This window comes from Citrus sinensis, chromosome 2 (assembly GCF_022201045.2).
Source record: "Citrus sinensis cultivar Valencia sweet orange chromosome 2, DVS_A1.0, whole genome shotgun sequence".
In the NCBI taxonomy this organism is placed as follows: Eukaryota; Viridiplantae; Streptophyta; class Magnoliopsida; order Sapindales; family Rutaceae; genus Citrus; species Citrus sinensis.
In genome coordinates this window covers 8,972,858-8,998,049 of record NC_068557.1, presented here as the reverse complement: position 1 = coordinate 8,998,049, position 25,192 = coordinate 8,972,858, and the positions used below count along the sequence as shown (strand labels likewise).

At 32.7% G+C, this 25,192-nt stretch overlaps 2 protein-coding genes across 6 annotated transcripts; both read right to left on the bottom strand.

The window, feature by feature from the left end:
• Positions 1-1,128: 1,128 nt before the first annotated feature.
• Positions 1,129-1,671, bottom strand: LOC107175620 (uncharacterized). Its single transcript, XM_015527222.1, has one exon. It carries the CDS (start codon positions 1,669-1,671, stop codon positions 1,129-1,131), a length of 543 nt encoding a protein of 180 aa, XP_015382708.1.
• Positions 1,672-6,487: 4,816 nt separating this feature from the next.
• Positions 6,488-25,185, bottom strand: LOC102608968 (coumarin 8-geranyltransferase 1b, chloroplastic-like). 5 transcript variants are annotated; one of them, XM_052435275.1, is made up of 12 exons: positions 24,991-25,185; positions 22,659-22,933; positions 21,936-22,019; positions 21,777-21,851; positions 21,025-21,108; positions 20,796-20,885; positions 19,317-19,418; positions 7,552-7,647; positions 7,388-7,459; positions 7,174-7,272; positions 6,799-6,903; positions 6,488-6,704 (listed from the first exon to the last, which is right to left on the bottom strand). In XM_052435275.1, exons 1-12 carry the CDS (start codon positions 25,055-25,057, stop codon positions 6,660-6,662), a joined length of 1,194 nt encoding a protein of 397 aa, XP_052291235.1. In that variant the 5' UTR covers positions 25,058-25,185; the 3' UTR covers positions 6,488-6,659. The 5 variants fall into 5 exon arrangements, with proteins under 5 accessions (XP_052291235.1, XP_052291234.1, XP_052291233.1 ...); XM_052435274.1 differs by lacking the exons at positions 7,388-7,459; positions 7,552-7,647 and adding exons at positions 18,882-18,953; positions 19,046-19,141 and having other exon boundaries at positions 6,494-6,704; XM_052435273.1 differs by lacking the exon at positions 7,552-7,647 and adding an exon at positions 19,046-19,141 and having other exon boundaries at positions 6,494-6,704.
• Positions 25,186-25,192: the final 7 nt, after the last annotated feature.

Sequence of the window (25,192 nt, the reverse complement as noted above, 5' to 3'; positions counted from 1 at the left end):
ATCGTGTCTGTATCCCTCTTAGCACAATTATGAGTTGGCCTTGTTCCTTGTGACTTGCTTTGTGAGCCATTTGCAGGGCTTACCATTTTTCATAGGCTTAATTAGATGTCTTGAGCTTATGATGGGGTTTTTGTACTTCATATCTCCATATTCTCATTATCATCATGAATTAAGCTTTTCTCATAAGTTATGGTATAGTCCATAGCCTAAATAAGAAGCCCAATACTACCAGTCACACTTTTATTCTCAACTCTTAAATTTGCTTCCCGAGAATTATCTTTCTCGGAAATTGCTTCATCACTGAATTTGTTAAAGGAAAATGATGTTTGCCCTGGGTCAAACCCTGAAACGGCAGCATAGGTCGTCGTTTCGGCTCTTTTTTTTTTATTCATTTTGAAACGACACCGTTTCTGCTTTTATTTTTTTTCTTTGCTCTGATTTCTTCTTTCTCTTCGTTCAACCCAACTGCAGACCCTTTGCTTCTTTCTCTTCGTTCTCTTAATGACACTGTTTCTGCTTTTATTTTTTTTTTCTTTGTTCTAATTTGCTGTGAACAAAGTCGTTTTGGTTAGGTTACATCAGCTTCTTCTTCCTTTTCGTTTAACCCAGCTGTAGAACCCTTGATTCTTCTTTTTCGTTCTCTGAACCAGCTGCAGACCCCTTAATCACGCAAAAGAAAAAGCTTGAACGGGGACGAGTTTTCAACATTGTCCCTGGAAGATTGATTTTCAGCATTGTCCTTGACAAATTGATTGTTGAATAACTTGTTCCTCACAGGTATTTGGCAATCTTCCGGGGTTGTTCTGTGGAAAGGGCAATTGGGTTCTGTGGAAGCTTTCGATTGATGAAGGAAATGACTTTTGCTTTGCCATTTACTCTAAGCCCTAAATGATGTCGTTTCATAGCGAATAAAAAAAAAAGATGAAACAATGTCGTTTGATGTGATTTTGGGGTTTGACCCGGGCAAACATCAGCGATGTTTATTAAATGCTTCACTTTTTTTTTTTAGAATAAAGCTTAGCTTTCATTAAATCAACTTTGAAAAAAGGTACAAAAGATGTGTAGGACATTCGTTGAACTACATTATTGGTTCTACACTTTATAAAGCTACTTTGGCAATCAAATGGGTCATGCTATTATGAAGCCGAGAAGTATGTTGTAATGTGGGGTTGTGTAGTTCTTTAGCTTTTCCTGAATGTCCAAAATGGTCCAACAAATCTCTTTATTACTACTTTTTCTTCCTAAGGCTAGATCCACAGCTTCTTGACAATGACATTCAATTATCAAAGGCACACAATTGGCTGCTTTTGCAGTTTTTATTCCCAGCTTAATTGCTTTTGTTTCTGCAGCAGTTACATCTCCAAAGTATCTGACTTGCTTCTGAGCTGCTGCTATAAAGTTTCCTTCTGAGTTTCTGATTACTACTCCTAAGCCTGGCACTTGCTCTTCTAACTTTGTTGCTGCATCCACATTAACCTTGAACCACCCCATTGGAGGAGGTTTCCAGCTCTGGTTTTCTCTGCAATTCTGCCTTGTAGAGGAGGGTAGTGATGGGGATTTAATTTTCCTATATGATTCCACTATTACTTCTGCTTTGGCTAGTGATACTTGAGAGTCTTCATTATTTCCCTCAAAGACAAAAAGATTCCTTGAGTGCCAAGTAGCCCACATAAAGCTGTGAAGAGCTCAATTTCTGCTTTGTTTTACTTCTCTGCTACAGTTTAAAACACACTCAACAAATCTTTGTTAACAAAAGTTTGGGTATCTTCTGCAAATGCTGTGATCCTCCAAGTTTTTTTAGATGCTTTACAATTTAAGAGGGCATGAGAAACATTTTCACCTTGTTTGCCACACCTTTGACACCACGGTTGTTGCACAATTTTCCTTTTCCACAAGTTTTCTGCTGTTGGAAGTAGATTTTGTGCTGCCCTCCACATGAATATTTTAACTTTCTCCGGTAAATCCAATTTCTAGATTCCATGCCACTCAGATGAACTTGTTTTTTATGAGCCTGGACAATCAGGGAATTTTAGTCTCAGAGCAACTTGGTAGTCACTCTTTACTAAGTAGTTTCCATGTTTTTCATAAGCCCATATAGATTGGTATGGTCTTGGAGTTCTTGGCAACATCATCTTCAAGTTGCAGTCTACATCCTCAGGCATGTAGTGTTGTTTGATTAGTGCTTCATTCCAATTGTGCTCTGCATTAATTAAAAGGAAAATTATAGCCTCTAGTGGCAGGGTTGGAGCTGACACTATTTTGAAAGTTGAAGGTTTAGGAATCCAATTACAATTATAAATCTTGACTTGCTCTCTACTCCCTATTCTACATCTTAGACCCTGATACAACATCTGTCTACCCCAAAGAATACTCCTCCAAATAAAAGATGGTCTATGCCCTAATTTTGCATTTAAAAAATATGTCTTCTTAAAGTACCGAGCCTTTAAGACTTTTGCCATCAGGGAGTCTGGAAATTGGATCAACCTTCATCCTTGCTTGGTTATTAAAGCTTGATTAAAGCTTGATAAATCTCTAAACCCCATGCCCCATTTTTCTTTTGGAAGTACTCATTTTTCCCACCTGGCCCAATGTATGCTTCTATGATCTTCCTTTGAGTTCCACCAGAATCGAGTTATTGCTCTTTGCATATCTGCACATAAACTCAATGGAATTCTGAAAACACTCATGGCATAAGCAGGGATTGCTTGGATGATTACTTTGATTAAAACTTTTTCCCCTCCACTGGAGAAAAGCTTGCTTTCCCAATTTGATATCTTACTAAGAATTCTGAGTTTTATATCATTGAAAAAACTCACTTTCTTTCTTCCCACCATTGATGGCAACCCCAAATATTTCTCATGCCTAGACACAATACTGAGTTGGAATATGTTTTTTATATCCTCAATTTACCCTGTTTGAGTGTTTCCACTAAAGAACATTGAGGATTTTTCATAATTAAAAATTTGGCCCGAGGCAGCTCAAATTTGTAAAAAACAAGCTTCAGATTTCTGCATTCTTCAGTTGTGGCCCTTGTAAAGATATAACTGTCATCTGCGAAGAGCAAGTGAGTGATTGCCAAGTTGTTGTCGAATTTCAATCCTTGGATCAACTTCTAAGTTTCTGCTTGTTATAGTAAGTTTGAAAAGCTTTTTGCACAAAGAATAAAAAGATATGGGGATAAGGGGCAGCCCTGCCTCAATCCTTTGTGAATGAATCGTTCATTTTTCTACTCCATTTATCAATATTGAGAGTGATGCAGTTGTAATACATCTCATAGTTAATTCAATCCATTTAGGTGAAAATCCTAACCTCTTCAGAGTAAATTCTAAGAAACACTATTTAATTCTATCATATGCCTTACTTATGTTCTTCCTCTTTCTCGACGAAGCTTTAGCATGGAAAAACTTTGTATTTTTATCTCCTTTTCGTAGCCAATATATTCTTGATCTCTGCTTCCAGTAGATTTCTTCATCCAGCAGAAAAACATCAATATTCTTTTCTAAGCTTTTGATTCTTTCCCCGTCTTCATAGTGTTGGTTCGGTTGCTTTGCCCATTTCAGCTCATTAATCATCTTTTGTAACTTCTTACTTTTGTCCCCTAACTCTTCTTTGTTCCACCACTGTAGTTGAGTCGTTGTTGCCTTTGTTGCTATTTTAAAGCTTTCAACTGCATCTTCATTGTACTATCTTCTTTGCTCTACCCACTCTTGTTCCACAATCTCTCTGCATTTATCATAGAAGCTCCAAAAATCCTCATAATGTACTTGAGGAAAAATTCTTCCATTATATCTCAGGCCCCTTGCTTTTTCCATCACTTCCATCAAAATGGGGTTGTGGTCCAATGTCTATGTCTCTAATGTTTCAACTATCGATTCTAAGAACATGTTTCTCCATTCTTGATTACACAAAAAACGGTATAATCTCTCATCAATTAAATGTGGCATGTATCTTTTATTTGACCACGTTAAAGGACGCCCTTTACAACTTAAATCCACCAGGCTACAATTTCTAATAGTGTCCCTGAACATCTGCATCATGCTAACTTCTCTATTGTTCCCTCTTATTTTTTCATGAGGCCACAATATTTCATTGAAATCTCTTAAGCACAGTTAAGGCAAAGAGGATAGATTGGCTAACCTTTTTAAGAGTGTCCATGTGTGGTGCTTTTGGCACATATCTAGGTGTCCATGGATCCCTGTACATCTCCAATAACTTCTATTTTCATAACAAACTATTGCATCAATATTGTGCTTGCTACATGACTTGACCTCCACAATTAATTCTGACTTCCACATAATTGCTATACATCCTTTTTTCCCTGTTTTACTAACTTCGAAACAATTTTCAAAATTGAGCTTCTGACACTTCTCTTGCATTTGCCTAGATGTTAGCTTGGTTTCACAAAAGAAAACTAGCTTAGGCTTATGCATGTGGGGCATTCCTTGAGCTTCTTGGAACGTTGGCCGCTTCCCAGTCCCCGAACGTTCCAGCTGATTACATTCATGGCTATCGGCTAGGCTGGTGTCCAGCTGACAGCCGATATTAACTTAACTTTCTCCACCATAAGCTCCCCTGTTTCTTCCTCTTGGCTCTCTACTTCCATGTTCAACTTTTGTTTTGCTCCTAGTGAAACGTAGGCAAAGTTCTCCCTTAGGCTATCAATCTTCATTCTTTTTGCTTCTGGGCTAGCCAATCTTTTTTCATCCAATTCACTTGCTAGTCTTTTGGCTATAATGGGCCTATTTTGTGTTTCAGCCTTCTTGCCCCCACTTTTTCTTCATTTATTGCTAGCTTACAATGCTTCTTTACCTAAAGTTACCATATTGTCTCCTTAGCTACCAACATTGGATAAAGAGCAATGATCTAGAACATTCCCATACCCTATTTCATCTTCTACCTATACAAACGGTTGAGGTTGAAATCTCTTTGCTCTGTCTTTATGATTTTAGCTAGAAACTCTGACTACCTTTTCATCAACTGACTTCGTTTGATGCCCAATCTCCACTCGATTTGAAGCTTTCAACAAATCTAAATCTACATGGACTTTTTAAGTTGTTAGATTCTTTATCTTCCAAACATTCACAATGAACATGTCCTATTTTACCACAATTATAACGAAAATCGGGAAGCCTTTCATACCTCAAAAGTAAAATAATGACCTCATTTTCCGCATTCGGTGATTGGAGTTTTACACACTTTCTTAATGGCTTAGTAACATTAATAATTACTTTCAATTGAAGAAAATGCCATGTATATCCACCATATGGCCTCACCTGCACCTTTTCGATCTCCCCAGTTTGTTTTTCTAGGAACAAAGCTATCCCCTTGTTCATACATAAAATTAAGACATTATGAATTTGTATACAGAAGGACGCATGAGTAAAATCTAGTTTTGCAAGATCTCCAACCCCTTTCGGCACTGTTAGTACAATAATAGCATTCTTAAAACTCCAAGGACACCTTTAAATACACTTTTCTTATCTCCATCAGAGTTGAACTTGAACAAGAATAAGTTGTCACCTATACATTTAATCATAACACTCTTTACCGTTTTCCACACATTAAGTATCACAGCCCTAACACAGCCCCTTGCGTTAACCTTCTTATTCGTTAAAATTTTACCCACCAGACAGTTCCGCATTTGCCTTTTCCCCAGCACCACAATTGATTTGTCAATCTTCTAAGATTGACAGTGGCTTCACAACCTTGCTATTTCCTCTGTATCCATAATCAACCAAGCAGAGGTATACAACCCCAACGACTACATAACAAATGGAAAAAGAAGAAACAACCAATAGTGCTACTGACAGTCAAGTACTGAAGCAGTTCTCTAGTACCATTTTCCAGAGAGCATTTGATGATATTCTTCATTGGCATCTTAGTTCTAATCAAAGTTGGCCCACAGCTTGCTAAAAAAAAAATGGGTGTCCATAAAAATTACAACAGGAAGTTGCCATTTCTGTGGCCATAGTATGCCCTTTTTGTGCTCATTAATTTTTTTTTTAAATAGGTTACAATTCTAATTGTATATTTACAATCAAAATTCAATAATTAGAGAAGTCTGCTACCATCTTTCAGTAAAAACTGAGACTCAAACTTGCGCATTCAAATTTAAATCCCACTTGTGTGCTCATTATTAATTATATAGCATTGAGCAATCATCGCTAAATGTCAATAACATTAGCTACTTCTAATGCTCATCTATTTTAGCAATAATATTTAATTAAGATTTAACTTCTCATGTATTTCTATTTATTAACCACCAATCAATCAAGTGAATTTAACCCAGAATAAATTAACGATCATGAGAGAGTCCTAATCCTAAAAATGATGTAAAAATTAGTGTAATTTTATCCTTCCCTTAAATGTTTTTGCATTATTGCTGAATTTCCCTTGGAAGGATTTTTACCATTTTGGTTTTGGATTGTAATTAATAATTTAAAACATAGAACTAACAAGGGCCTGAAGGAAACGAACATGATTTTAACAAATAAATGACAATCTATCTATGTCAAAACGGAAGAGCTTTGAACTTTCAGTCAAGATATTATTGACATCAGTCACAAACAACCTTATTATCTTTTAAATATAACACAATTGACAGCACAACAACTACAGTAGCAAGCAACAAAGTAACAGAAAGTTGGGCCATTGATATCTCATAATCGTACAAATGGAATAATGAGGTATTCAACAAGGTGTAACTGCAAATGCAAAAACATAAAGTCAGTCTATAACTTAATAAAACTTGCTTGGAGTTGACTAAATATTTTCATATCAAAACGTGGAATCACTTACCTTCCAAATGAACATGTAAAAAGAAAGTGTTGACACTTTACTAGAGAGATCAACAGTTCGAGCCTGATGCCACAGAAGGGTAGCTAGCATGCTGTGGCTAATTATCTGCAAGAGAGGGAAAAAAAATGTTAATATGTGATTGTAATCACATTCGGGCATAAATATACTTCTAAAATACATTAAAGGCAATATTGTTAATCTATACATGTATGACATGTGTGATTGAATTTAATATAACCACCATCACATGCATGGTGGTTTTTAAAAAATTGATACACACATATTAAAATATCATTTCTTATTGTACGACTGATATAATAACTCTGATAAATTTTTAAATTTCTCATATACAAGAACATAAATACAATATCTTACCGTGACAAGTTTGCTCAGCAGGTAAGGTGAAGAAGTTAATCCGACTATAACAGCGGCTCCATAAGCAATGAACAGCACATAAACACAAAGCCAAAGTACCTTTTAAAATGAATAACAATAAATTGATTTGTAAGAAATTAAGGAAAATCTGAAACATCTAAAGTAAAAAACTAAATGATGGGCGTAAAATTAAATTTGTACTTTAATTACTCACACTTTCTTTCCCTAAAATGACACTAAGCGTTCGAATGCCAAATTCTCTATCCCCATCCTCATCAGGTATATCCTATTAAATATCCGAAGCAAGTAAATTAGTAACTATTAATTCGCTCTATATATGCTTTGTTGACATTTTAATTTTTCACGTTTCGTAATTACCTTGAGAACTGAAATCACAAAGCAGAAACAACACGTAATAGCGACTGCAAACATCAATGTTCTCGTAATTGCTATTGGTCTTCCAAGTACGTATTTCTGTACAAATATTATTAGATCATAGAATATATCAAACCACTTCAACAGAAAAATACAAAAGGAAATAAGAATTTTAAAATAGGTGACCAAATTATGACATAAAGGATTAAATTCTAGGTCATCAAAAAATTTCCTCGACAAATGACAAGATGAAGAATAATCTGTATCTATGTACCTGAATGTGTATGAAGTAAGCAAATTGGAGTAGAAGTCCCCTCTCTAGCACAGTGTACAGTGTAGTTAGAAATGAACTTCTCTGCCACCTAAGAAAGGGAAGCTACAGGATCGAGAATAGGCAATTACCAATGAGATGAATTTTGACCAAATAAATAATTTTGTGATATAAGTTCAACTTGAAAATAAGAGCAATCATATTTCCATGGGAAAATGAGGATTACCCCCTTATTGCTAAAAGAAACCAAGTGAAATCTCCCTCATGTTTCAAAGTAAGTTCAAACATCCTACAGTCATAACGGTGTTATCTTTATATATCATTTTACTATTCTATCTCTAGTCTTGATCTTAAGTATAAAATTTAAATATTTTGAGAATATAAATGAAGTGAAATGACTTATATACCCTTAATGATTAAATTAATTTAATAATGAATTGTAAATTATGAAGAAAAATTAGCTGGCAAAAATCTTTTTCTGATCCAAAATTTTAAAGTATAGGAAAGTCCAAAAAAAAATTTTAAAATTGTGGGGTTTAAGATGCTTAAAAGTTAAAGTGCATAAATCACATGGTTTATGCGTTTTCATAGACTTTCCTGCATTTTAAAATCTCAGACCAGAGAACTACTATATATAAATTCTGGTACAAATTTAGGGTTTCATAATAGTGTAAAAGCCTTTCACATCATTATAAATCATTTCACAACATCATAAAAGCCTATGTATTTATTTATGTATGTATGTAAGTGCACATATTTATATTATGGTATTTGTGTTTAGAGAAGAAACTTTATTATGTAGGATAGAGCTTAATTTGTTGGATTTTATGCAAAAGGTAAAAAAAAATATGAATGCATATACCCACAAAGGTATATTTTTGGATTATTCATCTTTTTGTAATATTCAAACATATATATTGCACTTCCGCTCCAATGGTCACATATGGCCAATGTTATTGTAATTCAAATGGATAATTTATACAACTAATATGGGTATTTATGATTTTTTTTCCTAATTGTAATTTTTCTCCATAATTTACAATTCATTATTAAATCAATTTGATCATTAAGGGTATATAAGTCATACTTATTTATATTCTCAAAATATTTAAATTTTGTGATTAACATCAAATATTAAGAGTGAAATAGTAAAATGACATAAAATTAACACCATTATCACGACAGGATTTGGACTTATTTTAAAACATGAGGAAGGTTTTTCTTAGTTTCTCTAAACATCATGAGTCCTAATTCTCATTCTCTCGTATTTACTGTACATAGAATAGTGCAAAATATCGTTACGATTTTTTTTAGAAGCTTTTTTAGGATTGATGTTTGTATCATACTGTGCACATTTTGTACGCTTTCCTATGAAAATATCATTTTGTGAAAAATAGCACAAGTTGAAACATTAAAACTAACAAAATATTTTTTAAATGTGGCAATGAATTTCATGCGGAGACGGCACTTACATCCACAGAATAAGCACTTGCAAGGAGAAACCATATGATGAGGGCCAAAAGAAACGGTGGAGATCGAAGCATAATTCCTATGGCCAGACTCTGAAAATTGAGACCAATGAATTATAAATAACAAAACTTTAGATGTCAATAAATACAAATTTGTGAGAGCCATTTTTCCTATATATTAATGAACATAAATTAAACACAAATTTGAAAGGGGTTGTTAGCATTTGCTTACCATCAATAAGGATGAGGAAGCAATTGCTATTCCAGTTCGCATGGACAGGTCACCAGAAGTAAGGGGGAGATTAGGCTTGTTGACCTTTGAAATATGATAAACCCATTCATTAATTAGCAAAAGAACTATGAACAACGAAATAATTAAGCATAATTACATGTGCTGTGGAATCAACAAAATTACTTTGTGACTGCCATTATGTGTATACAATCTGATTTGATAATTATTCCATCACATATAATGTTTCGGGACTGGCCTAATATTTTAGGTGGTATAAATGAATAAAATTATGACAATTGTTTTGTCGTTTAGTAAATTTTAAGAATTTTTTAATCAAAAAAATAAAAATGTTAAAGAGGAAAATTCATAAATTAACTAAAAGACAAAAAAAATTTGTCACAGCTTTATTCATTTATCTTTTTTCGCCCGTCATGTATACAAGCCCATATATCACCCCTTTTTCTACTCAATGGGGGGAAAGTGCTTTTGGTGCTTTTTCGTCCATCACAGAGTCCACATTTCGGCTACTAAAAAAATTGTCTTTGATATCACTTATTGGGACACTAGGCTACGGATGTCTAGGTGTCTAATCTAAAGATAAATATTTTAATTAAGTGGAGTGACTCATCTTATATTTAAGTCCTTGTATCACTGATTCTCCAACCAGTGTGAGACAATCAAACCACTCAACATATAACAACAAAATTAACTATTTTTTTTAGCATAAAAAGTAACTGTCGCCTCTATTGAAATACCTTGTCTATTGCAACATCATACAATTGGTTTATAGCAACCTCATAAACGGTCATCAGCAATCCGGGCACCATGGCCTGAAATACATATAAAGAAGAATTAATGTCAATCAAATAAATAACACTACGAGCAGTTGTTTTTGTCTGTCACTTAAAAGTTTACCTTCAAAATTCCGATGAAATATGTGGGAGTCAAATCATCAAGATTTTGTAGGGGAAGAAGAGAAACCGATGTTATAGCAATTACCTAATAAGCATAAATGAAAAAACAAAGCCATATTAATGTCATTACATACTTTTCCATATATATATAAACTAAATTTAACAGCATGTCCACATTAAGAAAAAAATGAGGACACTCACACTTGAGAATAATTAATACGCTGTTGCCAGCTAGTTATTCTAAAGTATGGGTACCAATACTTTTAAAATATAAATTTAAAATTTTACAACATTGTAAAGAGTTTTTACAATGTTGTAGTTTGCGGAAAAATTAATTATAATATTATAAAATATTGAATCCGTGCTTTGAAAAATGCAGTCAGTTGCACTCAAGAAACTTTGATGATTTGGTCCAAGATAATGGACTTTGTTAAAACACAAGAAAGATATTAAAGCATATAGTTTAATAGTTTTTTCGAAGTTTAATAAAGCATAGGATTATATATATAGAGAGAGAGAGAGAGAGAGACCAGGGATAAGGTAAATGATAATAATGTATATATAGAAGTTATCTACTCTAGGAGTTTAACAAAATATAGTATCATGAACTAGATCAATACTATGTATATGTATGTGGATTAGACTATTAAGTAATTAACATGGAAGTCACAGTGCCCATAAGTGCGAATGGAAGAATAAAACGGTAGAGTGCATCTAAATTCTTGAAGAAAACTTCCTGAGAGGTCGTACTTTGATTAGCATCCTCGGATTTTGATGCATAACAAACTTGTAAGGTGACCGGACGGTTGAACAGTAATTTACAGCTTTTATTTCTTGTATCCTCACTCTTTCTAATTTTACTGGTTAAATAAAATGGACTTTGGGACCATTGCTTCGTATAACTGTATGCAAATGTGAAGTTTTTTCTATTTGCCATTTCCACAGTTGATTCTGATAAACTCTCCCTCTCCTTCCCGCTACAAGCTATCATTCTCGTAACATAAACATTCGAGTAAATGACCTTTGCAAAAATAAGAACTTGGTTTATAGGAAACCGTAATGTAATGATGTTAGAGATCTTAACATTTTGATTATAAGTTATATAGCAAATCATGTAATACTCGTTTATCAAATAGTATAGTAATAATTTTATTAATTATAAAATTCATCGTTCATTAAATGAGGGAACAAATGAAGGTGAAATATAAATTAGTACCCTAAAATTGGAATCCTATAATTATTGCATAATGTTAGAACCGGTGCCTTCAGAGCGCCATCCTGCCCCGCCTTTAGCATCCAAGCCCAGTTATAGTAGCAAACATATGACTTCAGGAAAATTCAGATGCGTTTTACAAAACTAAAAAACTGGTCCATTAAAAAAAGCAAAAGATTGCAATGCCAACGAAACCGCGTCATCCGTTAAAAAATTCAATAAATTAATGTGATGTATACATTTACATGTTAGCAAGCATATCAAAACAATACAAGGACAGTTTTATCATTTACTGGTGCGGTGCCCCATTCCACCAGCAATTGAGGTCAAACAATTTTAGTTAGCCATAAATAGTAATCCGAAAGGTTTAAATTCAAAGTTTTAGTTAGCCTAGAGATGGGACCCAGTTGAAATAAAAAGTATAAATTGGATAAGTTAAAATTAGATTATTTGAATATAAATTATATAATTTATTCAATATTGATGCAGCTAGATCCACCTTTTTTTTGTCTTATTATAAAGTCATTTTCAAAAAAATAGTGGAAAATTATTTGGGGTAGTTTGTATTCTTTATTTTTCATTTTCCAAAACATAAAATAGTAAAACGGATTTGGTTGTAGTGATTATTTGCATTTTCAATTGCAAAATAAGTTGAACTTGCTTTCCAAATATTATAAAGGAATTGAAAACGGTAATTTTACATTTCCATATATCTTATCTAAGTTGGATCGATCCCACAAAAAAAATGAAATAAAATAATTCACTTATATTTATAAAATCAATAAAAGAATATATTTATAATTAGTCAAAATATATATGGTCTGACACAAAGAAAAATAATAAACACTCTACTATGCATGAATAAATTCTATGATAGTTACTTTTTTAGCTTCTATTAATATAACAATATTACTTTCAAACAAAACTTTTTAAAATTTGATTAATATAACAATATTATTTTTAGAAAATTATCAAACACATTTATATATTTTCTTTTCCACATTTTAATTTTAAGACAACTAACCAAAAGCATTTTTAAGTTCAATAAAAATCAATCATTCTTCCTTTAGAAAAAAAAATTCAAAAACAATATTTAAAAAACAATACCAAATGCGCCCAAAACTTTTTAGATTTAAGCAACATATATATTTTTTAAAATTATGTTTTATAAAGCATGCAAACAAACGCGCTATCAACTATTTTTTGTTTTTGAAATTGAAAACAAAAAGGCAAAGAATGAAAAAGGTTAGCAAACGCACTAATCTTCAAGTCGACTCTCATGTATCCAGATTAACAGCAGCATGTTATAGATGACAATATATGATATGTTATCTATTTATATGCCCAATTATACGTTTCCAAAGACTCTTAACAGCGGTTGCCAAAAATCAAAATAAAGTATAAATTTATTTATCAAGACTCTACCGGGGAATGAAAAATAAAATAGCAGTATTACTGCCAAATAAATGTCTAATTAAACTGCAGTAGAATCAAAAGACTGTTACACGATAAATGAATTAAAAAAAATAAAATAAAATTTAAGGAAAAAAATTTTAATAGTAATTTTATTATTCTTGAATACAATAAAGTAGTTTTACATATGTTTATAATATGCATGTGTTCGGTAAAATGATCAGAAATTTAGAACGAATTAGACTTACCAGACCGTTGCAAATTAGGATGATACTTTGGAGAGAAGCCTGAATGTAAATGCATGAGACGACTCATGGTTTGCTTTCTGATCTCTCCACACTCTAATGAACTCAAAGGAGAAGCTCTGTAAAGAAGATGGAACAGAGAAGGTTGATCAGGCATATTTCAGAAGCTTAATTGGTTGCTTGATGTATCTCACAGCAACTCGACCTGACATTTTGAATGCTGTAAGCATTTTGTCTCGGTTTATGCACTGTGCTAGCGAATGGCATCTCAAAGCTGCAAAGAGGGTGCTTAGATATGTAAAAGGCACGTGTAATTTTGGCATTAAATTTACAAGGAGCAAAGAGTTCAAATTGTTTGGTTACTCATATAGCGATTAGGGAGGTTCCATTGATGATATGAAAAGCACTTCGGGCTACTATTTCACACTCTGTTCTGGTGTTTTCTCATGGAGCTAAAAAAAACAAGAAATTGTAGCTCAATCCACTGCTGAAGCAGAGTTTGTTGCTGCAACAGCTGCTGTCAATCAAGCTTTGTGGCTGAGGAAGATTTTAATTGATCTTAACTTGGAACAGGAGGAAAGTACAGAGATTCTAGTTGGCAACCAAGCTGCTATTGCAATATCTCAAAATCCTGTGTTTCACGGGAAAACTAAGCACTTTAATATTAAATTATTCTTCTTAAGAGAAGTGCAGAAAAATAGAGTTGTTAGTCTTGTCTACTGCAAAACCGAAGATCAGGTTGCAGATGTTTTCACCAAGCCACTGCCGGTTAGCAAGTTTGAGTTTTTCATAACAAAACTTGGTGTTTGCAGCTCTTGAAGCAAGGAGGAGTGTTAAAAGATGTGTTTAGGACTGTTGATGTGGAGTCATAGAAGTTGCTTCTGTTGAATGTTTCAAACTTTTCCTATTTTTTTGGTGTTGATTATTTATTTATTTTGTTGATTCTTGCTGTGATCGTGGCACAATCTTTGGACCATGATTCTAGTGGGTTGTTATTTGGCTTTGCTGTGTTATTTAAGCTTTAAAGTGTAATGTTTTCAGTTAATGAATTGAGTGAAGTTCTCTTGACAATTCACGTGGCTCTCATTTCCATCTGTAAACTTTGTTTCCTTTTCTTATTCAAGTAACAACAGTATCCAGCAGCCCATCAATTCTATTTCTCTTCGTCTAACTGAAGCCCTTGCATGAAAACATCTGGTATTACGATCCCCTTCTTTAACCCAGACAGCCCTTGATGGCTGCCTCCACCTATCCTCTTCCTCCTGCAAAATATTATTAATTTTTGTTTCTACTTTCTTAATAGCCTCACTGTCTATTAAATTCAATGGAGCATTTATTAAATTTGTGTATTAATTCTGCAATGCCACCAACATCCTGCTCTTCTTACCAAATTTTTCCCTGCTCCAAGCATTCAACGCTTCCTTCAAATTTTCCACTTTATATAGGAACATAGAAATAGGATTGTTGCCATTCAAAGCTCTAGCATCATGCCATGAAATCTCAATCAGTCTTTTGCAATCATCATACGAGGACCAATAATCCTCAAAATAAAATCTACTGCCCCGCCTATTCTTACTGTCTCTAATGATCTTCCTCTGTTTGTAAAATTCAAATATTCAATCCAGATTTGCAGATAATCAGAGCCCCTAGCTGCCATATGAGCAACCAAAATATTGGAAAATATGTTTCGCCACTGCTCAGAACACAAAACTCTATCTAGCCTCCCTTTAACCAGACCTTTCTTAAACCTTCGATTTGTGCAAGTAAAAGGCACACCCCTGTGGCCCAAATCACAAAGACCACATTCCATGACTGTCTTTAAACTCTAAAAATTGCACTTAAATTCTAGGCGCTACCCCCTTCTTTCTCTTGCAGTCTCTTGCAGACTGAGAATCTCATTAAAGTCACCCTCATATAACCATGGTAGATGACTAAGTTAAGAAAATCTTTTCCATAAATTCCAAGAGTGCGCTTTTTGAGCGTTGTCAGGGTGACCATAAAACCACGTGAAACGCCAAGGCTCACCATCTTCCCATCATTACTTCACAATCTATGTGGTGGATACTGTGAGAAATAATAAAAAGATCAACATCATCCATGCACGTTAAGGGAAGTCCACCACTTCAACCATTTTGATCCACTGCAAAACAATTATCAAAACCCGGCTTTCTTTTAACACTTTGCATTTGGATAGTCAACATCTTTGTTTCACATAGAAATATAAGACACGGTCTGACCTGTTGGAGAGCAAATTTAAGATTTCCGAACTTTCAGTTCAGTTGTTCCCCAAGTCCCGAATGTTCCAACAAATGAGATTCATGGTTGTCGGCAGGCTGAAACTCAACCTCCACCGATATATGAACATCATACAAGTCCTCTGATTCACAGCTCCGTTAAAAATTTATTACTGGACAGAGATATCTCTAGTCAGACCTGGACATTCAGTAGAAATCGTTTTTAAAAGTTGAGCTTTCCCAAATCTCTCCACTTCTTTGAGGACGGTGGGTCAACCTCCATCACACCTCTATCGCTCTTAGCACAATCATGAGTTGGCCTTGTTCCCTGTGACTTGCTTTGTGAGCCATTTGCAGGGCTTACCATTTTTCACAGGCTTGATTGGATGTCTTGAGCTTATGATGGGCTTTTTGTACTTCATTCCTCCAGATTCCCATTATCATCATGAATTAAGCTTTTCTCATAAGTTATGGTATAGGCCATAGCCTAAATAGGAAGCCCAATACTACCACTCACACTCTTATTCTCAACTCTCAAATTTACTTCCCGAGAATTATCTTTGTCGGGAATTGCTTCATCACCGAATTTATTAAATGCTTCACTTGCAATGCTTCTTTACCTACAGTCACCATATTGTCTCCTTAGCTACCAACACTGGATAAAGAGCCATGATCTGGAACATTCCCATACCCTGTTTCATCTTCTCCCTATACAAACGGTTGAGGTTGAAATCTCTCTGCCATGTCTTTATGATTTTAGCCAGAAACTCTGACTACCTTTTCATCAACTGACTTCGCTTGATGCCCAATCTCCACTCGATTTGAAGCTTTCAACAAATCTAAATCTACATCGACTTTTTAAGCTGTTAGATTCTTTATCTTCCAAACATTCACGATAAAAATGTCCTATTTTACCACAATTATAACAAAAATCGGGAAGCCTTTCATACCTCAAAAGTAAAATAATGACCTCATTTTCCTCATTCGGTGATTGGAGTTTTACACACTTCCTTAATGGCTTAGTAACATCAATAATTTCCCTCAATTGAAGAAAACGCCCGGTATTGCCACCATATGACCTCACCTGCACCTTTTCGATCTCCCTAATTTGTTTTTCTAGGAACAAAGCTATCTCCTTGTTCAATACATAAAATTGGGACATTATGAATTTGTATACAGAAGGACGCATGAGTAAGATCTAGTTTTGGAAGATCTCTAACCCCTTTAGGCTCTGTTAGTACAATAATAGCATTCTTAAAACTCCAAGGACCACCTGCAAATACCCTTTTCTTATCTCCATCAGAGTTGAACTTGAACAAGAATAAGTTGTCACCTATACATTTAATCATAACACTCTTCACCGTTTTCCACACATTAAGTATCACAAGCCCTTTGTGTTAACCTTCTTATTTGTTAAAATTTTACCTACCAGACAGTTACGCATTTGCCTTTTCCCCAGCATCACAATTGATTTGTCAAGTGAAACCACTTCTCCATCATCTTCTAAGATTGACAGTGGCTATTTCCTCTGTATCCATAATCAACCAAGCAGAGGAATACAACCCCAACGACTATATAACAAATGGAAAAAGAAGAAACAGCCAATAGTGCTATTGAAAATCAAGCACTGAAACAGTTCTCTAGTACCATTTTGTAGAGAGCATTTGATGATATTCTTCATTGGCATCTTAGTTCTAATCAAAGTTGGCCCACGGCTTGCTATAAAAAAAATGGTTGTCCATAAAAATTACAACAGGAAATTGCCATTTCGGTGGCCATAGTATGCCCTTTTTGTGCTCATTAATTTTTTTTTAAATATGTTCCAATTCTCTTTATATATTTACAATCAAAAGTCAATAATCAGAGAAGTCTGCTACTATCTTTCAGTAAAAACTTCGACTCAAACTCGTGCATTCAAATTTAAATCCCACTTGTGTGCTCATTATTAACTATATAGCATTGAGCAATCATCGCTAAATGTCAATAACATTAGCTACTTCTAATGCTAGCCATTTATTACCTATAAATTGAAGGGCGAATAAAACATGATCCTCTCTTAATTCGAGTTCTTCGAGTAATAAATAAATTGAAGGGTGAATAAAATATGAGATTAGTATCCTCTCTGAATTCGAGTTCTTCGAGTTTTTAAAATATTGTGCTCATGTATTTTAGCAATAATATATAATTAAGATTTAACTTCTCATATATTTCTATTTATTAACCAACAATCGTGAATTTAGTCCAAAATAAATTAAAGATCATGAGAGAGTCCTAGTCCTAAAAATGATGTAAAAATTAGTATAATTTTATCCTTCCCTTAAATGTTTTCGTATTATTGCTGAATTTCCCTTGGAAGGATTTTTGCCATTTTGGTTTTGGATTGTAATTAATCATTTAGAACATAGAACAAACAAGGGCCTGAAGGAAACGAACATGATTTTACCAAATAAATGACAATCTATCAATGTCAAAACGGAAGAGCTTTGAACTTTCAGTCAAGATATTATTGACATCAGTCACAAACAACCTTATTATCTTTTAAATATAGCACAATTGACAGCACAACAACTACAGTAGCAAGCAACGAAGTAACAGAAAGTTGGGCCATTGATATCTCATAATCGTACAAACGGAATAATGAGGTATTCAACATAGTGTAACTGCAAATGCAAAAACATAAAGTCAGTCTACAACTTAATAAAACTTGCTTGGAGTTGACAAAATATTTTCACATCAAAACGTGGAATCACTTACCTTCCAAATGAACATGTAAAAAGAAAGTGTTGACGCTTTACTAGAGAGATCAACACTTCGAGCCTGATGCCACAGAAGAGTAGCTAGCATGCTGTGGCTAATTATCTACGGGAGAGGGAAAAAAATGTTAATATGTGATTGTAATCACATTCGGGCACAAATAAACTTCTAAATTACATTAAAGGCAATACATTTAGTCAATGCATGTATAACATGTATAATTGAATTTAATATAATCACCACATACATTGTGGTTTTTAAAAAGTTAATACACACGTATTAGAATATCATTTCTTATTGTATGACTGACATAATAACTCTGATAAATTTTTAAATTTCTCATATACAAGAACATAACTAATACAATATCTTACTGTGACAAGTTTGCTCAGCAGGTAAGGTGAAGAAGTTAATCCGACTATAACAGCGGCTCCATAAGCAATGAACAGCACATAAACACAAAGCCAAAGTACCTTTTAAAATGAATAACAATACATTGATTTGTAAGAAATTAAAGAAAATCTGAAACATCTAAAGTAAAAAATTAAATGATGGGCGTAAAATTAAATTTGTACTTTAATTACTCACACTTTCTTTCCCTAAAATGACACTAAGCGTTCGAATGCCAAATTCTCTATCCCCATCCTCATCAGGTATATCCTATTAAATATCCGAAGCAAGTAAATTAGTAACTATTAATTCGCTATATAAATGCTTTGTTGACATTTTATTTTTTCACGTTTCTTAATTACCTTGAGAACTGAAATCACAAAGCAGAAACAACACTTAATAGCGACTGCAAACATCAATGTTCTCGTAATTGCTATTGGTCTTCCAAGTACGTATTTCTGCACAAATATTATTAGATCATAGAATATATCAAACCGCTTCAACAGAAAAATACAAAAGAAAATAAGAATTTTAAAATAGGTGGCCAAATTATGACTTAAAGGATTAAATTCTAGATCATCAAAAATTTTCCTCGACAAATGACAAGATGAAGAATAATCTGCATCTATGTACCTGAATGTGTATGAAGTAAGCAAATTGGAGTAGAAGTCCCCTCTCTAGCACGATGTACAATGTAGTTAGAAATGAACTTCTCTTCCACCTAAGAAAGGGAAGCTACAGGATCAAGAATAGCCAATTATCAATGAGATGAATTTTGACCAAATAAACAATTTTGTGATATAAGTTCAACTTGAAAATAAGAGCAATCATATTTCCATGGGAAAATGAGGATTTGCCCCTTATTGCTAAAAGAAATCAAGTGAAATCTCCCTCATGTTTCAAAGTAAGTTCAAACATTCTACAATTATAATGGTGTTATCTTTATTTATCATTTTACTATTCTACCCCTAATCTTGATGTTAAGCATAAAATTTAAATATTTTGAGAATATAAATGAAGTGAAATGACTTATATACCCTTAATGATTAAATTAATTTAAGAATGAATTGTAAATTATTAAGAAAAATTAGTTGACATAATACACACACACACACATATACATAAAATGCTTTTTTAGTCTAAAAGTTTAAAGTGTATGAAAATCCGGAAAAAGCTTTAAAATTGTGGAGTTTAAGATACTTAAAAGTTAAAGCAAATAAATCATATGGTTTATGCGTTTCCTAGACTTTCCTATATTTTAAAGTCCCGGACTAGAAAATTACTATATATAAATCCTAGTACAAATTTAGGGTTTCATAATAGTGTAAAAGTCTTTCACATCATTATAAATTATTTCACAACATCATAAAAGCCTATGTATGTATGCATGTATGTATGTAAGTGCACATATTTATATTATGGTATTTGTGTTTAGAGGAGAAACTTTATTATGTAGGACAGAGCTTAATTTGTTGGATTTTATGCAAAAGGTTAAAAAAAAATGAATGCATATACCCACCAAGGTATATTTTTGGATTACTCATCTTTTTGTAATATTCAAACATATATATTGCACTTCCGCTCCAATGGTCACATATGGCCAATGTTATTGTAATTCAAATGGATAATTTATACAACTAATATGGGTAGTTATGATTTTTTTTTATAATTGTAATTTTTCTCCATAATTTACGATTCATTATTAAATTAATTTGATCATTAAGGATATATAAGTCATACTTGATTTATATTCTCAAAATATTTAAATTTTATGACTAACATCAAATATGCGGAGTAAAACAATAAAATGATAAATAAAGTTAACACCGTTATCACGGTAGGGTTTAAGATTTCACTTAGTTTCTCTAAACATCATGTGTACTAATTCTCGTTCTCTCGTATTTACTGTACATAGAATAGTGCAAAATATCGTTACGATTTTTTTTTAAAAAAAAAGCTTTTTTAGGAATGATCTTTGCATCATACTGTGCACATTTTGTACGCTTTCCTATGAAAACATAATTTTGTGAAAAATAACAAGAATTGAAACATTAAAACTAATAAAATATTTTTAAAATGTGGCAATGAATTTCACGCGGAGACGGCACTTACATCCACAGAATAAGCACTTCCAAGGAGAAACCATATGATAAGGGCCAAAAGAAACGGTGGAGATCGAAGCATAATTCCCATGGCCAGACTCTGAAAATTGAGACCAATGAATTATAAATAACAAAACTTTAGATGTCAATAAATACAAATTTGTGAGAGCCATTTTTCCTATATATTAATGAACATAAATTAAACACAAATTTGAAAGGGGTTGTTAGCATTTGCTTACCATCAATAAGGATGAGGAAGCAATTGCTATTCCAGTTCGCATGGACAGGTCACCAGAAGTAAGGGGGAGATTAGGCTTGTTGACCTTTGAAATATGATAAACCCATTCATTAATTAGCAAAAGAACTATAAACAACGTAGTAATTAAGCACAATTATATGGCTGTGGACTCAACAAATTTTACTTTGTGACTGCCATTATGTGTATACAATCTGATTTGATAATTATTCCATCGCATAGAATGTTTCGGGGCTGGCCTAGTATTTTAGGTGGTAAATGAATAAAATTATGACAATTGTTTTGTCGTTTAGTGACTTTTGAGAATTTTTTTATCAAAAAATAAAAATGTTAAAGAGAAAAATTCATAAATAAACTAAAAGACAAAAAACATTGTCACAGCTTTATTCATTTATCCTTTTTCGCCCGTCATGTATACAAGCCCATATATCACCCCTTTTTCTACTCAATAGGGGGGAAGTGCTTTTGGTGCTTTTTCGTCCATCACAGAGTCCACATTTCGGCTACTAAAAAATTTGTCTTTGATATCACTTATTGGGACACTAGGCTACGGATGTCTAGGTGTCTAATTCTAAAGATAAATATTTTAATTAAGTGGAGTGACTCATCCTATATTTAAGTCCTTGTATTACTGATTCTCCAATCAGTGTGAGACAATCAAACCACTCAACATATAACAACAAAATTAACTATTTTTTTTAGCATAAAAAGTAACTGTCGCCTCTATTGAAATACCTTGTCTATTTTAACATCATACAACTGGTTTATAGCAACCTCAAAAACGGTCATCAGCAATCCGGGCACCATGGCCTGAAATACATATAAAGAAGAATTAATGTCAATCAAATAAATAACATTACGAGCAGTTGTTTTTGTCTGTCACTTAAAGTTTACCTTAAAAAATCCCATGAAATATGTGGGAGTCAAATCATCAAGATCTTGTAGGGGAAGAAGAGAAACCGATGTTATAGCAATTACCTAATAAGTATAAATGAAGAAACAAAGCCATATTAATGTCATTACATACATTTCCATATATATATATATATATATATATATATATATATATAAACTAAATTTAACAGCATGTTCACATTAAAAAAAAAATTAGGGCACCCACACTTAAGAATAATTAATACGCGGTTGCCAGCTAATTATTCTCAAATATGGATACCAATACTTTTAAAATATAAAATTAAAATTTTACAACATTATAAAGAGTTTTTACAATGTTGTAGTTTGTGGACAAATCAATTATAATATTGTAAAATACTAATCCGTGCTTTGAAAAATGCAGTCACTTGCACTCAAGAAGCTTTAATTGATGATTTGGTCCAAGATAATGGACTTTGTTAAAACACAAGAAAGATATTAAAACATATAGTTTAATAGTTTTTCCGAACTTTAATAAAGTATAAATTATATATATATATATATAGAGAGAGAGAGAGAGAGAGAGGGAGAGAGAGAGAGAGACCAGGGATAAGGTAAAAGATAATAATGTATATATAGAAGTTATCTATTCTAGGATTTTAACAAAATCTAGTATCATGAACTAGATCAATACTATTTATATGTGTGTGGATTAGACTATTAAGTAATTAACAAGGAACTCACAGTGCCCATAAGTGCGTAGGGACGAATAAAACGGTGGAGTGCATCTAAATTCTTGAAGAAAACTTCCTGAGAGGTCGTCCTTTGATTAGCATCCTCGGATTTTGATGCATAACAAACTTGTAAGGTGACCGGACGGTTGAACATTAATTTACAGCTTTTATTGCTTGTATCTTCACTCTTTATAATTTTACTGGTTAAACAAAATGGACTTTGGGAGCATTTCACAGATTTTCTCCTGCCTTCAACTGGTGGCGATTCAAGCGTTTTATTGCAACCTGAAATGACCGAAATATATAACTTTATCAGATAAAATACAGTAAATAAAATTATTGCTTCGTATAACCGTACGCAAATGTGAAGTTTCTTCTATTTGCCATTTTCACAGTTGATTCTGACCAACTCTCCCTCTCATTCCCACTACAAACTATCATTCTGGTAACATAAACATTCGAGTAAATGACCATTGCAAAAACAAGAACTCGGTTTGTAGGAGACCGTAATGTAATGATGTTAGAGATATTAACATTTTGATTATAAGTTACATAGCAAATAATGTAATACTCGTTTATCAAATAGTATAGTAATAATTTTATTAATTATAAAATTCATCGTTCATTAAATGATGTAACAAATAAAGGTGAAATATAAATTAGTACACTAAATTTGGAATCCTATAATTATTGCATAATGTTAGAAGCGGTGCCTAGAGAGCGTCAGCCTGCCCCACCTTTAGCATCCAAGCCCAGTTATAGTAGCAAACATACGACTATAGGAAAATTCAGATGCGTTTCACAAAACTGAAAAAGTGGTCCATTATTGTAATGATAGTAGTGCCCAATAAGATAATATTCAAAAAAGCGAAAAAAAATAGTAATGCCAACGAAACCGCGTCATCCGTTAAAAAATTCAATAAATTAATGTGATGTATACATTTACATGTTAGCAAGCATATCAAAACAATACAAGGATAATTTTATCATTTACTGGTGCCGTGCCCGATTCGACCAGCAATTGAGGTCAAACAATTTTAGTTAGCCATAAATAGTAATCCGAAAGGTTTTAATTCAAAGTTTTATTTAGCCTAGAGATGGGACCCAGTTGAAATAAAAAGTATAAATTGGATAAGTTAAAATTAGATTATTTGAATATAAATTATATAATGTATTCAATATTGATGCAGCTAGATCCACCTTTTTTTTTGTCTTATTATAAAGTCATTTTCAAAAAAATAGTGGGGGTAGTTTGTATTCTTTATTTTTCACTTTCCAAAAAATAAAATAGTAAAACGGATTTGGTTGTAGTGATTATTTGCATTTTCAATTGCAAAACAAGTTGAACTTGCTTTCCAAAAATTATAAAGGAGTTGAAAAGATAATTTTACATTTCCAATATATCTTATCAAAGTTGGATCGATCCCACAACAAAAAGAAAGAATAGAATTAATCATTTATATTTATAAAATCAAGAAAGAATATTTTTATAATTAGTAAAAAATATATGGTCTGACACAAATAAACATAATAAACACTCTAATATCATGCATAAATTCGTATGATAGTGACTTTTTTAATTTCTATTAATTTAACAATATTACTTTCAAACAAAACTTTTTTTTTAATTTTTATTAACATAACAATGATATTTTCAGACAAATTACCAAACACATTTATAAATTTTCTTTTCTACATTTTAATTTTAAGACAATTTACTAAAAGCGTTTTTAAGTTCAATAAAAATCAATCATTCTTCCCTTAGAAAAAAACAAATTCAAAAACAGTATTTAAAAAATAATACCAAATGCGCCCTAAACTTTTTAGATTAAAAAAATTATGTTTTATAAAGCATGCAAACCAACGCGCTATCAACTATTTTTTTGTTTTTGAAATTGAAAACGAAAAGGCAAAGAATGAAAAAGGTTAGCAAACGCACTAATCTTCAAGTCGACTCTTATTCATCCAGATTAACGGCAGCACCATATAGATGACAATATATGATATGTTATCTATTTATATGCCCAATTATACGTTTCCAAAGACTCTTAACAGCGGTTGCCAAAAAATCAAAATAAAGTAGAAATTTATTTCTCAAGACTCTACCAGGGAATAAAAAATTAAATAGCAGTATTACTGCCAAATAAATGACCAATTAAACTGCAGTTGAATCAAAAGACTGTTACACGATAAATAAAATAAAAAAATAAAAGAAAATTTGAGGAAAAAAAATTCTAATAGTAATTTTGTTATTCTTGAATACAATAAAGTAGTTTTACATATGTTTATAATATGCATGTGTTCGGTAAAATGATCAGAAATTTAGAACGAATTAGACTTACCAGACCGTTGCAAATTAGGATGATACTTTGGAGAGAAGCCTGAATGTAAATGCATGAGACGACTCATGGTTTGCTTTCTGATCTCTCCACACTCTGCTATCAGATTTGATAAAAATTTACATCAAATAGTCCACAAACTGATTACAGATCAAAAGCTGTCGTTTAGTTTAAATGTCTTATTAAGTGAAAGAGACGTTGAAGA

What these genes read in the sequence shown, in the direction of transcription:
- LOC107175620 (XM_015527222.1), bottom strand. Translation starts at nt 1,671, where the DNA reads ATGTGGGCTACTTGGCACTCAAGGAATCTTTTTGTCTTTGAGGGAAAT.
- LOC102608968 (XM_052435275.1), bottom strand. Translation starts at nt 25,057, where the DNA reads ATGAGTCGTCTCATGCATTTACATTCAGGCTTCTCTCCAAAGTATCAT. An exon ending in CCTACGCACTTATGGGCACT is followed by an intron (nt 22,020 to 22,658) that starts GTGAGTTCCTTG and finishes TATACTTATTAG; the next exon opens with GTAATTGCTATAACATCGGT. An exon ending in CTTCCTCATCCTTATTGATG is followed by an intron (nt 20,886 to 21,024) that starts GTAAGCAAATGC and finishes CTCAATTTTCAG; the next exon opens with AGTCTGGCCATGGGAATTAT.